The sequence below is a fragment of the Amaranthus tricolor genome, chromosome 7 (genome assembly GCF_026212465.1).
Source record: "Amaranthus tricolor cultivar Red isolate AtriRed21 chromosome 7, ASM2621246v1, whole genome shotgun sequence".
NCBI lineage: Eukaryota > Viridiplantae > Streptophyta > Magnoliopsida > Caryophyllales > Amaranthaceae > Amaranthus > Amaranthus tricolor.
The window spans coordinates 6,513,186-6,530,891 of NC_080053.1; the positions used below are offsets into that span (position 1 = coordinate 6,513,186).

The 17,706-nt window shown below is 30.5% G+C and overlaps 1 protein-coding gene across 1 annotated transcript; it reads right to left on the bottom strand.

Annotated features, from left to right (window-relative positions):
* Nucleotides 1-4,722: 4,722 nt before the first annotated feature.
* LOC130818433 (uncharacterized) lies at nucleotides 4,723-5,905 on the bottom strand. Its single transcript, XM_057684604.1, has 3 exons — nucleotides 5,756-5,905; nucleotides 5,403-5,670; nucleotides 4,723-5,291 (listed from the first exon to the last, which is right to left on the bottom strand). Exons 1-3 carry the CDS (start codon nucleotides 5,903-5,905, stop codon nucleotides 4,723-4,725), a joined length of 987 nt encoding a protein of 328 aa, XP_057540587.1.
* Between the last annotated feature and the right edge of the window lie 11,801 nt (nucleotides 5,906-17,706).

The window sequence follows — 17,706 nt, forward strand, 5'->3', positions numbered from 1 at the left end:
TTCGTTGAAACGAAGCAAACAGATCCAACCTTACTATGTTTTAATTATAGATTAAAAACTAATTATAGTAATGATGATAAATAAATAGTGCAATATTTCTAATGTTACACATAATTTAGAACTAAGAAATTATATGTTTGATGTTTTCTTGGTTGCTAGCTATTTCTATCTGACAACATCCTTGCCTAGACAAACAAAGATTTTGATATTTTGATATTTATTTTTTTTCATTACTATTTGATATTCTCATGATGAGAATTATAAACAATAAAAAATATTAAAATAAAATTAGAGAAAAATTCACAAGTATGTTATAAAAATGTAAAATCAGAGGGAATAAATTTTAATATTGTACCATATAAACTACTTCCTCCATTCTCTAACGTTCTTTCCATTTGGAATATTCCACCTTAAGGAGAGAGAGAAATTTAATTAATGTTTTTGACACATAATTAAAAGATAAAATATATCAATGTTAGATCTCGTTAGGTTCGTCTTAATATATACTTTTTTATTATGTATTTTCTATAATTTTTTATTCTGTGTATTTAGAGATATTGAAATTTAAAATTTGCATTGAAAACTGTGCAAAAAGTAAATAGGAAGAACAAAAAGAAACAGAGGGAGTATTAATTTAAGCCTAAATTGATAATTGAGTTTATTCATCTTCCTAATTATCATAGCACTGAATCGTTATTTGTAGCGTTAGTTACCTAATTAGTAAAAACGTGCATACTATATAATCAAAAGTATATAATGACCTATAATTCATACATAAAAATTTAGGAAATTAAGATTACCTGTGGAATTTCGGTGACCAAGTAAAATGTACTTTATATTCTTATTTGTTCACTTTTGAATTATAATTATTATAGACAAAGAAATGGTTTAAAAGTAAAGTACTCAATAATCAAGATGGCGTTTTCAGATCTTTTTCACCGTAAACAATTTATAATAAGTAAGTATTATCATTGTGGAGTAATTTATGCTTATCCTTAAAAGAAGTGCTTCATATTCTTTTGGTGTGCACTAAATATGTTAGTAAATTTTGCTATGAATTGAAGTAAATTATTATTACTGTTACGATTTGTTTTATGATCAATTAATTGTAATTAATTAAACCTTTTCATATTCAGTTGTATACCCAATTAGAGAAGTACTCCTTGCATAGAAATATATTACTTTATTAGGTTGGAATATTGAATGAAGAAGTATATAGTGGCGGGAAAATTGTGTTTAGAAATGGCTTTGATATGATTACACGTGGCATAGAAGTTCTTAGATTATAATATGTATATGCTAAGGAGCTTAATACAAAGTTTTAAATGTTAATTGTTCGTATAATTTTGACGAACAGACAGTAAAAAATTCGCTTTAAAGTTTAAAGTTTTCATGAATATTTGTGATATAAAAACCTTATGCGGCTATAAGCATAGTTATCAATCACTTTAACATTTAGTGTCTTTGTTATAATATAATAAAAGGGAAAAAAATTGAAAAACATAGAAAAATTAAAGGGAAATTTAATGTGATAACTCTAAATTTTTTGTTTTTTATGTAGTAGATAAATATTTTTTTTAATCTACGTTGTGATTTTAATCTTTCAACTTTTTTCATGTGGTAGGTAAAAGGGGAATTTTTTTGTTAACTTTACACTATTTTTACCCAATATAATGATGACATTTTAAATAAAAAAACAAACGTTGTGATCACCCTAATCAACCACCTATTTCAAAATTAAGTCAATTTACTTAATTTAACCAAAAACTAGACATTTTATCTACCAAATGGAACAGTTCGAAGCTCAAGGTCACCATGCGAATTTAAAAAGATATATGTAGAAAAGCTAAAAAAACTCAAGATCACCCCATGAAATTTTCAAAAACTCAGGAAACACCCTTACCTTAGAGAACTCGTGTTTTTAAATTTGTTGAATTTATTAATACTTTCTCCTATTCAACCTACTTGTTCCCTTTAGTTTTTGATCACTATTTATTTATCAGTCTTAATTTATATTCTATTATTAATTTACAAGTTAAAATATAGTAAAGTGGGATCTTTTTTTATCTATCTCAGTGCAAGAATTATTGATATAAATTTTTTATGAGTTTTAATTAAAATAAATTAGAGATATTAAAAGTAAAAAGTTATCCAAACAAGTGTGACAAAACTTTTTGGGACTAATAACTTTAATATGAGGGATTATAATATTAAAGACCCAAATAGTTGATGATTGCTAACTTTTTAATTCATTAGACCACTCCAATAGTGGGGAAATTATCTATGTGTGAAAATTTTTTTTGGGTTTTTATATCCTATTAGCGTGTAAAGATAAAAAAAATTGCAAATGCTTTTAAAAAAATCTTAATGAGAGGAAATTTTCCACAATCCAAAATAAATAGAAGCTTGACACTTTTCTTAATAACATTTTTTTTTTTGTAAATAGGTTTTTTTATTTTATACATTTATCAAAAAATATACACAAATATATCCATGGTCATGAAATTTTATACTTTATAATTAGACACCTATTTTTCTATATTTTAACATACTTAAAAAAAATTATTTTTAAATTTCTATAAAAATTAGTGTTTAGGAAGTGGTGAGAAATTTTTTTTGTTTTCTCATTGATGAGATAACTTTTCTACGTAAAAAATTTCTAAAAAAAATATAATGTGGATGAGAAAGAAAGTTTTTAGAGAGATTGATGACAAAATCTTTTTCCCTCATCGAAAGTGCTCTTTGAAATTGAGTTAATTTTTAGGCAAAATGTTAAAAAACTACCTAACATAAACCCCATTTTGCAAATAACTACCTTAAATAAAAATTTTTGCAAAAAACTACCTTACATAATCCATTTTTTTGCAAAAGACTACCTTGTAACGGAATTGGGCGTTTGACCGGCACATTTAACCGTTGACCATCACGTGCCTTGCACGTGTTCCCTTTATTAACCTAAAATCCTCTTCTTTTCAATCCAGTGAATTCGAAATAGCTTTCCTTCCTTCTTCTTCCCAGCGATAAACCCTAAATCTTCTTCAATTCTATTCACAGCTTTCTTTCATTCACCTGGCATTCGAATCTCTAATTCATTCAAAGATCATCGTTTTCTTCCAATTAATCAGTTATGTCTTCTTGTTCTTCAAGCGAAAATTCTTCAATTGAAAAATGTGGGTGTGGAGTTCCCTTTGCAAGGAGGGTTTCATGGACCAAGGAAAATCCTGGAAGAAGGTTTAATACTTGCGTTTTTTATGATCCTGATACAAAATCGAGGGGTTGCAAAAAGTTTAAATGGGTTGATGAACCTGAAATGGCTGTTTGGCAAAGAAAACTCACTAACAAGCTTGTGGAGGAAAAGCGACAATTGGCAACCGAAATCAAGATTTTGACATCAAGGGTTTCTTGCTTGGAACATGAAAAGGAACAAGCACTTTCAGAAATTAAAAGGATTAAGAAGAAATGGATGAATGAGAGGAAGCATGGAAATCAGATTACAAGCTTTGTATTAGGGTTTTCCTTTTGGTTTTTTTTTTGGTGTTTCTTGTAATAATCAAGGCTAGTAATTGAAGTTTAGGACCTATTTAAGAATAATTGTAAGAGTGATTTGGGTATTGTAACTTGATCATGATGAATGAATGAATTAACCTTTGGTGTATGTTTTGTTTGCTGTGGTTGATAGAATTACAATTATATCAAAATGTTGGTATCTTTGCTGTGGTTGCTGGGTATTGTAACTGTAATTGATGTGGTGTCTGTAAACACATTTCGTTTTGGTGTGTTTGCTGTGTTTGCAGCACCCTTACATGTAAATTTAATGCTGTGGTTGTTGTAAACACTGTGTTGGTGTTGCTGTAAACTTTAGAGTGCACATTTGGCTGAGGTGCACATTTGGCTCAGGTGCACACAGAACTTAGTTCAAACAGGGTACATATTCTGTGGTTGCTGTGCATAATAAACTTCAGCTCTTTGCTGTGGTTGCTGTGCTGTGCTGTGTATTAGTCAAGGCTCAATTGCATTGAACACTAAAATTATGAACATTGAACACTAAAATTATGTGCTGTGTACATATTCTGTTGGTGATGTGTTTGATGATTAGTTCAAAATCAACATTGAACACTAAAATGAATGAATTAATACATGCTGCATACTTATGAACATTGAATTGTTTTGCTGAACATTGAACATACTCAGGAACTTAGGACCATTGCTGCACATGATCAGTTCGAAGGTTTAGTACAACTGATCAGTTCAATTCTTTTGCACCACATGATCAGTTCATTACTGATTCAAACACAATTCAAACACATTTGCACCACATGATCAGTTCATTCTGAATGATCAGTACAGCAATGATCAGTACAATTAATTCAACATAGTACAATTAACTAAATTGTTGAGATCAGCAATGATCAGTACAGCAATGATCAGTTCATTTGCTAAAATACAATTAACTAAATTCAACAAGGTTTAGTACAGCAACTTAATTCAACATAGTACAATTAATTAAATTGTTGAGATCAGCAATGATCAGTACAACAATGATCAGTTCATTTGCTAAAATACAATTAACTAAATTCAACAAGGTTTAGTACAGCAACTTAATTCAACATAGTACAATTAACTAAATTGTTGAGATCAGCAATGATCAGTTCATTTGCTAAAATACAATTAACTAAATTCAACAATGATCAGTACAACAACTTAATTCAACATAGTACAAGTCTATATTTGACTATTTTGATCCATTACACATGAAGTAGATGCATTTAACTGCGTTTGTTGTTGATCACTGGAGCTAGGCACATCATTCGTTGTAGATTGTTGAGTAGAAGAAGATCCCATTTTAGGCCTTCCACCTTTTGACTTGGTCTTTGTTGGTGGTGGTTTAGGTTGATTTTTGCAGCCCTTTTTGTAGTGACCAACTTCACCGCAATTACCACATCTCCGTTGCTTGAATTCTTTAATAGCACATGCAGCCTTCTTTCCTCCTTTACCTTCACCAACTTCCTTCTTTCTTTTCCTCTTGTTAGGCCTTCCAGGCATCTTTCTATATGGTGGAGGAAGTGGTTTGGCTAAAGTGGTTGTTGGCCACATTTTGTGTCCTGGCATACCATAAAACTTTGGACTATACGTTTTTCGATAAGTTTCTACGAGATACGCCTCGTGGACAAAGTCTTTGGCATCTAATTTTCTAAGCACAATACAAGCAACGACATGTTTGCAAGGAATCCCTATAAGGTCCCAACTTCCACAATGGCAAGTTCTATTGGCCAAGTTTACAACGTAACAGTCTTCAATATCATCCACCTCAAACTCATACACATCCACTGGGATTACCCTTAAACCATATATTTCTTTTGCATTTTTTTCAATAATTTTAGTGATAGCTGGCATCAACTCACCTTGAAAGTTACTCAACCCTTCCCTTTTGGCTGCGCTTCGTTGCATTACATATCTCCTAATCCACTCCATTAGAGAAATTATAGGCTTCGCCCTTGCTTCTACTAACACATTGTTGAATGCCTCACAAATATTGTTCAATAACATCCCAGACTTACTCCTACTACAAAAAGCATGCCTAGCCCAATGTTTTGCAGGAATAGCAGCTAGATATGCATATGCGTCAATAGAGATATTCTTTATTACATTCATTTCTCTATCAAAATGATTCTGTAACGTAAATTGTTACTAATTAGTTTGACATTACATTCATTTCTGTATCTAAATGATTCTATAAACATAAATGATTCCATACCTTGTTGTAGGCTCTGGCTGCACTCCAAAAGTGTTGTTTGAACAACTCTCCAGGGAACTTGATCTTGAAGTTCGCCCATATATGTCTACAGCAGAACCTAATTTCACATTCAGGAACCACTGAGTTCAAAGCTTCAACCAAACCTTGCATTTTACACAAGTTTTTTTAGGGTTATAACATTAGTTACATTTGAAACAAGAAACGTATTAACAAGAAATTACCTTTTGCCTATCGCTCATGAAGGTGAAAGCTTCACCTTCTGCTTGAACCCAACTACTCGATGCAGTTACCGACCTAAGGTCTTCCACCAGAAGATTTAGAAACCAAATCCATGTTTCTACATTTTCAGTTTCAACCACAGCCCATGCAATGGGAAAGATATTATTGTTCCCATCTTTACCAACAGCAGTCAACAAAACCCCAGGGAATTTTCCCTTCAGATGTGCCCCATCAACACCTATAATAGGCCTACAGCCAGCTACAAACCCCTCCTTACACGCTGTCAAGCATATATACATCCTTTGGAACAAAGGTGGGGGTGTGTCTATTCCAATGCATTTAACGATTGCTGTGCTTCCTGGATTAAACGTCCTTATTGCTTCCGCATAATCCCAAACCCTGCTATACTCTTCACTAGCATCACCATATAACATTTTCATTGCAATTCTTTTAGCCATGTAACACTTAGAATACTTCACTTCACAACCTAACTCTCTATTAACCCGTTTCTTAAATGCCTTTAATTCCCAAGTTGGATTGTCCCTCCAATCATCTATGTATTTCTCAGCTAAATACAAAGCAGTGACTTTCTTATTTTGGTGTTGGTGACCACATGTGTGGTTTGGAAAATAACTCCTTATTTGAATTGTCTCCTCATCTTTCAATTTCACGGCATGAACCTTAAAATAACACTTCTTCTCCTTCCCACAAACACAGTTCACAATTCTACCTTTCAATTTCATGCAATCGCATCTGTTGTAGCAATACACACTGATCCTATTTGTACCATTATGCAGGTAATAATAATTGTAACCACATTCAATAGCATGGTACCTTAGTGCTTTTCTAAACACATATGTCGAAGGAAACTTAAGGCCTAAAGACAAATTAATCTTACCCTTGAAATCAACCTCAGGGTTGAATGTAGGATAGCTGCATATACCTTCCTCATCATCATTCAAGGCACTCAAATCATAATCATCAGACTGCGGTTCATCATCATTAAAGTACATGTCTGTGTTGTTTTGCTCATCAACCTCCTTATCTAATATCAACCTAATTTCCTCATCATCTATAAACACATCATCAAGACCATAAACTACATTTTTTGCAAACAAATCAGAATCATCCTCATATTCATCTTCATTAACACATGTATAATCATCATCACTACTACTATCCTCAACCTCATCAGCATTACCATCTACATTTGCTAAAACCAACTCAGAACTTTCAATCAAGACATCATCTACCCTTACATTACCCACCTCAGTTGACAACTCACACTGCTTCTTTTTCGAATCAATGGCTTTTTTACAGATTGTCAATTTCTTCATCTTAGCTAATTCTTACGGATTGATATAGCTAATTTTAAGAACCCTAATACAGTATTCAGATACAACAACAATCAAATTACAAATTAAAAGATATGAAACAACAAATTCAAATACAAAAAACGCTGCAGGAGGAAGCAAATCTGAAAACGAAAAAATTTAAAATTATAACTAAGATGCAACAAAGAAGAACAAAACCATAATTAATTAGTAGTACATACCGGATTTGCTTAGAAATTCCAATGAACTTGATCTTACGAGCTGGATGGGAGCGAAATGAGAAGGTGAAAGCTTCAGGAAGAATGGCTGGAAGAGAGCAGGATTGAGTGCTGCGAATTTGGGAGAAAGGAGAATTAGGTTAATAAGGGTAACACGTGACTGGCACGTGCTGGTCAACGTCAAAATTACCGGTCAAACGCCTAATTCCGTTACAAGGTAGTCTTTTGCAAAATATTGTATTATGTAAGGTAGTTTTTTTACAAAATTTTTTATTTAAGGTAGTTATTTGCAAAGTTGGGTTTATGTTAGGTATTTTTTTAACATTTTGCCTAATTTTTATTGTAATTGGTAAATTTTTCTTTTTACAAATAATGGTATTGTTTGTTAGCTTGCCACTACTTCAATAACTACTCCTACTCGTTGAAAGTGGTAACCATCTAGAAACCAAAGGGAAAGTCAACATCAAAACTTTAAATAAAATTTAACTTTTTGAAGAATTATTATTACGAATAATAAAAGTCAACCTCAATTACTACACTCATTTCATTCATTTTGTATTATTTAGACAAAAATATTCATATGTCATAATTCATAAATGCCAAATGACTAAAATAAGTGAGTAATTAACTTCACAAAAATTCTTCCAAATCGTGCAACCAACTACAATTGCAGTACTCTGTTCGTTACTTGCTTTATTCAATTAGCTTATTAGTCTAACATGGAAAGGTCTAATGAAAGCATCTTTTGTACTTCGTTTACGCTAGAATTTACCTAAAAGAGTGTTTGACATATGGGATTTTAAGGAGGAAATAGAATTTTAATTTTAAAGTTAAAATTTTATTTGTTTAACGGAAATCAGGATAGAGAATGAGATTAAAAATTAAAAATGTTCTTTAAAAAAATGTCTTGGAAGGAGCAGTGGTATTTTAGTTAAAATTTTAATTTTTATATCTTTTATCTAAGTCCCTAACAAAACAAATAAAGAATAAAACTTATTTTATCTTAAAAAATTTTATCTTAAAAATCTCAAATTAAAATCTCACAAATCCTATTCCTTTGTCTCAAACACCCCAAAGTTTCTCACCTAAAATATGTTCCTTATAAAGCAAAAATAAAGATCCACATAAGCAAAGAAATATAAAATGAATCAAAAATATTTTATTGTATGACATTTGAATCTTACTCATCCCATATTTCAATATGATATTTCAATACACTTCTATGACATTTATATATTCAATTAGAAGTATTTAAAAAGACACGGTGATTTGATATTTACTCAACCTTATAACTAAATTTGACTTAATCCGATTTCAAAATTAATTTAAATTATATAGAAGTCAATGTGATTACAAGACACGATTTTAAAACCGACCCGAGACATCTAATTCAAAATCATCCAATTAACCGAAAATAGTATGGACTCTAGAGTGTATGTGATTAACCAAAAGTGCAATAAATGTGGAAGACTAAAATGTAGAGATTACATACGTTCTTCCCGTTAGGCCTGACTTATTCTTGAAGACTTTGTGGAATTACTTTGAATAGGTCTTTAGTCAATTGCTTATTCCCTTCTAGATTCATATTATAATATTCCAAATTTTATGTTTTTTTTTTTTTATATTCTTTTAAGGCATGAAAATATCATGACCCTGGTCAATGGTTTCGATATTATTAATATTACTAATACTAACGTTTACTTTCAAATTCCTTTTTGCGGACTTTTTTAAGGAGAAAGCTTGTTTGAGATCTCATTTTGGTCAAAATCACAAAGATATTCAATTTTACTATTTTTTGAGATTCTAGGAAAAGAATCACTTAACCGGTAAAATGATCTATTAAACTATATATATTTATTTATTTATCTAAAGTAATAATAATAATGTAAAGTAAAATGTGGATAATAATTGCTTTTAAAAGTCAATAAAAAATTGTCTTTTTGTTATGAAAAATTCGAATCATTAAATTTCCCAAATTTTTTTCGAGAAATTACTTTTTTCATTGCATTACACAATACCTAGAATGAATTTTTAGAGAGTTGAATACATGCAACCTTATTATTATTAATGATAAAACTAACAACTAGGTTGTTTTGATTGACCTTTGGTAGAAAACATCATGTCTAGCTTCACATAAATAAAAATTGAACATTATTTAATGAGTCATCTTACTTAAATCCATTATAATCCTGAATTAAACTCCATCATAAACAAAAACCAAATAACTATAAATTTTTTATACCATCAAAATACGAAGTCCACTTAACAAGTATTGGAATATAAAATTATTGTAAAAACTAAAAAAGCATATGTTAAAGAGCGCCTCCAATTAAGACAAAAATCATTTCTAACTCTTAAATAAGTAAACTTTCCATTTAAAATAGTATTATGAAAGAAATATTATTGTTTTTTTTATTAATAATTGAATGCATGAAAGACAGTTTGTTTATTTTTGTTATCACAATATACTTTTTCATTGATATTACTTTCAATTAAATCCTCTCTCCTATCTATTATAGTGGAAGTCTTTTTAAATTTTATTTGCTTCAATTATCAATAATTAATGAGTATATACTTTTAATATTATTGTATAATGAATTATTTATTCACTTTGATAATAATAATATCATAACAAATACAAAGATTTAATAATTAAGTTTATGTTGTGAATGAATTAATTTTATAAAATAATATCATTATTCATATCAGTAAATATTTATAGCTCTGTGTTTTACATAGATATCTATCTACTTATATTCAAGTATATAATACTCCTATCAATTTACGTTTCTTTTTAATTAAAAGTTTATTTTTCAAATTAATCGAATAATTTTATGTAAAAAATTATATATGATTTTGTGTTCCACAAGGATGAGTACATATTATGTAGGAATAGACTAGGGTCGGATTTGGATCGAGTCCATCTAGACCCAGTTTTAGACCTTTTTTTACTGGATCCAAACTTGAATCCTGATCTATAGGGTGCAAAAAATTTAGACCAAATCTTATATATGCTCCCTGGCTCTTAGGGTCCAGTAGGTTTAGGATCTGGATCTGGGTCCAAAATAATATTTTGAGTTTGTTTTTCTGAAAAAAAATTTAAAAAACATGTTTCCTTTGTTTCTTAAAGAAGTTCCCCACATGAAACATTTACGAGAATTAAGAAAAATAAAATCTTTTAAATGGTGAATGAATTATTTTATTAAATAATAAATTTGATGGAAAAAAGAGGGGACCATCAATATTAAAAAAGTAATACAAGAAAGTTAGTGGAATATACGAATTTGATAATATGAAGATATATATAAATATAATTTTCAAACATACGTGATTATAAACACATTATATATTAAATGTGATGTAATAATTGTTCAAATATATATATATATATATATATATATATATATATATATGACATTGTTTATATCATTCTATGTAACAAATTTTTTTAGCTGATTAGTTTTATAAAAATATTTTAAATTATTTATTTTTAAAAATGGTAAATTTATGGTATGTGATAATTTCAATCAATAATTTATTTTATGTAGCTCAATGTAAGTAAGAATAATTTAATTTATTCTTTTTTAAATAATTAGTTACTCAGTATTAATAATTTTTAATATAGCTAAAAATACCATGTTAGTTAATTTTATTTGCCATATAAGCCGACAATAACCAATAAAGTTTTTCCATTTAGCGAGCTTCTACAAAAATAACACGAATAATTTTTAAATCTTTTTAATAATAGATTTTACTAATAATTTTACTTTAAGAAATTTTTAAAAGATCATCCAATTATGACCCCTATAGAAAGACAAAAGCTTTTGAATTATTGTACAACGTGAAGACTTTCTAACCACTTCTAGAAGGAGGGTAATATATTGAGTGCTAGAAGTGGAATTTCCCTGGTCAACACCTTTTGAATTATTGCACTCTTAATTGTTTTTACTGAGCCACTATTACTTGTTTGTATTTTAATTTGAATTCGTTCATAATCCCACTCAATCAAGATTATCGAGATCAAGATTCTATTTAGAATTGTTAATGGGTAAAATTAAAATTGATAAAATTAGATTGTAGGATCGTGTCATCCTATAAATATCCATTAATGTGTTTTGAATTACTTGCTATCAATTATATTTGTTCTTTTTTAAAATTTTAAGGTGTAAGAAAAATTTTATTTGAATTCATCTATTATGTTTTGAATAAGTATACTTTTAATAATTATTTTTAAACTTCAGATCAAGAAAAACTTTAATTTTATTGTAGCGTTTGTATAATTATTTTAAATAATATTTATACATAAGTGAAATCTTGCTTATATGAAAATATTTTACAATTGAAACAACCTTTGTAGAATCCGATTGGTTGATTGTAGGATATTAAAATCGTATTATGATACTGACACCTAAATTCTTGAGCTAAGTAGGATCAAACGATTCTACCTCATTAAGATCCTACCTATCATCTAAATAGGTCGACTATTTTTGAATTATAGGATCGTAAAATCGCAGATCACAATTTAGATTATAATTCTAATAATTCCGTAAAAAATACTTTACATTTAATTGTATTATCCAACTTTGCATAAAAGTTGGATCGATACGATCTCAAAATAAACAAATAATGTGACTCAAATTTAACTCGTATCCGATTTCGAACTTTTTCCAATTCAATTTGATTTGACATTTAACTTTATTTATATATTTGTCTCAACATTTCAGTTTATAATATGACACAATATGAATTAAATGATACAGCTAAATTTGATGCTCGTAGGGATTAAACAATATTCTTAAGATATGCCTTAAATAATAAGGCTTTTCGTGTTTATAACAAATGCACCAAGGTAGTAGAAGAAAGTATTCATGTTAAATTTGATGAACGAGATAACAATATGTTAAGTGATGGATTTGCAAATTTAAGATAAACATGTATGTTTCTCATGATAAAGATGACTTTCTAAAGAGTTTTTTTTTTTTTAAAGGAACCTAATAACTCATCAATATAATGTTATCCTACATCTATAACAGAGTAACAATCAAACAAATACATAACAATTTTAATCAAATAAATTTTTATATAGAAAAACTCACGATCATTATAAAAGAGGTCTAACACTAAAATTTTCCCTTTAACACATCATAGTTTGATACAGCCTCCTCTAAAGAGTTCTTTAGATCTGGTGTGGCTTTGAAATAGAGATTAATTTGATACTATTTACTCTATTAGCAGAACTAATACTCGTGATGACGTCATATACTTTTTACCATCGAATTGATAACAACTCCAAACTTTCACCTTGGGAAAACTTTAAAAACCAATATATGGGTAAATCAAATTCAATAAATGAATAGAATAATTCTATAGTATAGAGAGTGAATTTTATTTGTAACTAAAAATGAAAAAAACAAAACTAAAAATAAAAACACTAATTCTTTATTAAGGTCGTCTCACCGTGAGGCAACTTTAATTGTATTCAGCTCAAAACTCTTATAAAAAATTGCTTTCTGTACAAGTGTGAATTCAGATTTTATGTTTTTTTAATATTTTTTTACTAATAGGCCTTTTGAATGGACTCATCTCATGATAAGACGGTCTCATACAAAAGAAGTTGAAGTTAAAAATGGATGCTAGGGTTTTTTTGAGAGAAAAAAGGAGAGAGAAGAGAGGCTACTTTCTAATGAAGATAAAAAAAAGTTATAAACCAATTTTGCAAGAAGATATAACTAAAGATGGTCAGGACACAGAAGCAGAAATCACAAAAGGTGCTCTATTGAAAATGTTACTGCTGAACATGGCCAACTAAAAATTACAAAATCTTCTGGTATTGAAGAAGAATTCATGAAAAAGATCACTATCCATCTTATAAATCAGTAGGACTTGAAGGTGCTCTTCAAGGTTCTACATAATCTCCATTGGTAATAAGAAGGAGGTTTAAACATGCATTTTCATATCCAGCAGAAAACATCCTTTTAGAACGTAATATTATGATAAAGATAAGATCAAGTTATATGTGCATATTACACATTTTTCTCACTAATCAAACCAAAGAATCACTATGAAGCTCTTAAGACCAAAATTGGTATTAGCAATGCTAAGTTAATTAAGTAAATTTAAGAAAATAAAGTTTGGACGTTGGTTTCCCAACCCAATAACCAATTTGTAATTAACACTAAATAGGTATTTAGGAACAAGTTAAACAAAAATAGTAAGGTGGAACGTAACAAGGCAATATTGGTTGCGAAATGATACAATCAATAAGAAGACATTGAATAAAAGGAAACTTTTACACAAATAGCACGTCTTGAAGCTATTAGAATTCTAATAGCATTTTTATCCTCTATGCGTGCAAAACTTTATCAGATGGATGTAAAATGTGCATTTTTAATCATGTATTTAAATTAAGTAGATCATTTTATGGTTTAAAAAAAGCACTTAGGGCTTGGTATGATCATCATTATCATCATCATCATACTCAGTGTATCCCGCTCATAACGATATAAGCAGTGTCTGGGGAGGGAAAGAAAACAGCAACCCATACCCATGAAGAAAGATACGATCAAAGAGTCCCCCAGCTCTATATAGGTAATCCGAGAAAGTTCTTCCTGTAGCAACCTGCACCTCCGCATCTTACACATAAGTTTGAACTTTCATAATAATTAACAAATAAATACAAATAAAAATACTAAGCATGTAAAGAAAAGTGAGAACTAACGTAAACGAGTCAAAGAGTGTTATATGAGTAGTAAGGAACTAGAACAACAAAAAGGTAAGGGGAAATTATCAGTAATTTAGGACATAAATAAGACGCCTCTAACTACCCCTATCCCTAGTCAGGTCCTCTGAGAGTTGTAAGTCATGCAAGTCCTTTTTTATTTGTTCCTCTCGTGTCTTCCTAGGTCTCCTTCGACTTATCTTACTCTCCACTATGATGCTTTTGATTCTTCTCACGAAGGCATAATATGTTTTTCTCTTTACATGCCCAAACCATCTCAGCCTACCTTCACGTGTTTTGGCAGAAAGAGGGGCAACCCCTAACTTCTTTCTAAACTTCTGGTTCCTTCTTCCATTCATCATTGTGTGACCACACATCTAAATCAGCATACAGATTTCTGTAGCTTTCATTTTTTGTTCAAACGTCTTCTTTACAGGGCAATATTTTGTCTTATAGAATATAGCAGGCTTGATAGCCACTCAATACAATTTACCTTTTAATCTAATAGAAAACTTCCTATCACATAGCACCCCTGTGGCTGCCCACTTGAGCCAACCCGCTTGTATTTAATGAGTAACATCTTTGTCAATCTCCTCATTATTGTGAATTACCGATCTTAAATACTTGAACCTAGTCGTACATGTAACAACTTCTCCACCTATGGTCACCTTTAGGTCACTTATCGGCCCTGTCTTCATACGACTTATGCGTAACCATTTAATTTCTAAAACTGCCCTCCACTCCTCTAGTTTACTATTAACATCCTCCATAGTTTCCACTAACAACACGATATTGTCCGCAAATAGCATGCACTAGGAAACAGTCTCCCAATTAGATTTAGAAATCTTCTCCAGAAAGACTGTAAAGATAAAAGAGCTTAGTGTCGATCCTTGATGTAAGCCCACTTTAATTGGAAAAGAATATTTTATCCCTACTGGTGTATAAATGTTAGTCGACACTATATCGTGCATATCCCGTATAGCCTCAATGTATCTTTGAGAAATACCTCTAGTCTTGAGGCTATCCCAAATGATGTCTCATGGTATGCTATCATACGCCTTCTCTAAGTCGATGAACATCATATGCAAATCCTTCTTCCGTTCCCTATATTTTTCCATCAGTCTCCTCAAAACATGAATAGCCTCGCAGTTGATCTTCTTGGCATGAAGTCGAATTGGTTCTCTTATAACTGTCTCTTGTCTGATTATCCTAACTATCACTCTTTCCCACAGTTTCATCGTGTGGCTTAGGAGCTTCATCCCTCTATAGTATATGCATACTTGCGCATCACCTTTGTTATTATACAGTGGAATGAGTGTGTTGATCCTTCATTCTTCCGACAGCTTATGTGTCCTCAAGATAACAGTAAAGGGCTTAGTCAGCCAACGAATACCCTTTTCTCCTAAACTCCTCCACATCTCAATTGGAATGTTATCAAGTCTAACTGTCTTTGATCTCCCCATCTTTTTGGGAGTTACTCTAACTGCTTCAGTGGTAATATTACTAGTTGACCCACAATCTAGTGTTTTTTCGATGTCAGGACTTTGTCTACCCTTCTTCTTCGCTCCCCCAGATTCATTAAGAAGTTGAGAGAAATATTGATGCCACTGACTTTTGATGTCCTTGTCTCAGAAGCACTCGTCCGTCCTTATTCTTAATGTACTTCATTGTCTCTAAATCTTACCTCAGCTTGAACCTGGCTTTTGCAAGTTTAAAAATATGCTTCTCCTCCTCTTTAGCTTTTGTTTATAGCTGAATACTAAATTAAGTAAAAATTATACTTAATTGAAAAGTACACATATGTATTGAATCTCTAATGTAAACTTTTATAAAATAAGCATTAATTAAATCAACCAGAATACTATGAATTAAAGCAATTGAAGTAGAAGAGAAAAAATCATTATAAAATAACTTGTAATAATATTTAGGGAAATTCTACACGGTAGTATCGAACTTTCATGAAACACGAATATTAGTATTTCTGTAAGATTTTTCCACATGAAAGTATTATGTTTTGTACTATCTAACTCACGTAGCATTATCAGTCTAGTTGTTGCTTATTTCCGTTAAATTCATGTATTTTGATATTTCTACCCTTACTAAGTGTTGATTGTTGTTTTTATAATTTGCCTAAATCATATTTTTTTTGGAAACACAACTTTCTTCGCTGACCTTCATTCCACCGTTTTCACGATCTTCAAGCACCATATTCTTCCTTGAGATTAGTGATAAATTCACGATTAAAATTGTCAAGGAACCAACTCAACCAAAAGCTTAAGCTGATGGTTGAAGCCCCAGGATATGTTATATACTCTAACACGTCCCCTCACACGAGAGCCCTTTGGGCTAGAAGTGTGGATGCAACACATGTTCTCCTCATACATGGTGCTCAATATTCCACTTTGAATGAGGGGTGGTTGAGATTCGAACCCGTGACCTTTTGTCACATTGGCTTCTGATACCATGTCAAGGAACCAGCGCAACCAAAAGCTTAAGCTAATGTCAACGAACCAACTCAACCAAAAGCTTAAGCTGATGGTTGAAGCCCCAAGATATGTTATATACTCTAACAAAAATAATCCACAATTAAACAAGAAAAAAGTACCCAATTCATAAACAAATCACAAAAGCAATGTTCCCAAGTAATTGATTGAAAGAATCCCAGAAAACAAAAAATCAAGAGAACTTACATGTATGAAGGCAAAGCGAGATGGTTGTAGCCTCACGAACAAGCTTATTGCAAAAAGGGCATATCATGCATACCGCTAACACCAATTTCTTCACCTTAACAACCTGAGTAGATGAACTCGACATACTTTTCGGCACTAACTCAATACTTCTATCTCTAAATAATATCTAAATTTTTTTTTTTTTTTTGATTTTTGATGAAGAAATGGGGGGTTAAATGGTTAATTTGAAAGGTAGAATAAAGGAAAGAAACGAAAATGGATATGGGGAATTATTTTGGGGAGAATCATTAATAGTTATATTAAGATTTTCTGTGTGTTTAGAATTGATTCATTCATTAATTGAATTTTTCGAATGGAAATCAGAGGTAAAATGGATGAAGACATATCTGTGAGTTGCTGAATTTCTCTCCAAATTAGGGCAGGCGTGATGATTTGTTGATTGCAATGAAGTGAAAAAAGGAGGGAGATAATGAATATAGAGAGAGGGAAGGGAAGTTCAAGATTCGAAGTGAAGAAAGCAGACAAATTCGAAAATAAAATGAGAGAGAAGCTTTGAGTAGTCCTTTGACTACTAATTTAACAAACAACCAAATGTTGTTTGGTATTATTATGTGGAAAAATTTTATAAAAATGCTACTATTTGTGTTTTATGAAAATTCAATGCTATCACGTAGAATTTTCTTAATATTTATTCCTAATAAAAGCACTAAATAATCAAGACAAACACGAGTATATTATTACAAGAAGAGATGAAAAAAAAAGAACAAATGCA

Bases quoted from the DNA above. Each gene is read 5' to 3' on its own strand.
- LOC130818433 (XM_057684604.1), bottom strand. From the start codon at position 5,905: ATGCAAGGTTTGGTTGAAGCTTTGAACTCAGTGGTTCCTGAATGTGAA. The intron at 5,671-5,755 runs GTATGGAATCAT...TTTACGTTACAG, and splicing joins CAGCCAGAGCCTACAACAAG to AATCATTTTGATAGAGAAAT. The intron at 5,292-5,402 runs GTGAGTTGATGC...ATGATATTGAAG, and splicing joins AGGGTTGAGTAACTTTCAAG to ACTGTTACGTTGTAAACTTG.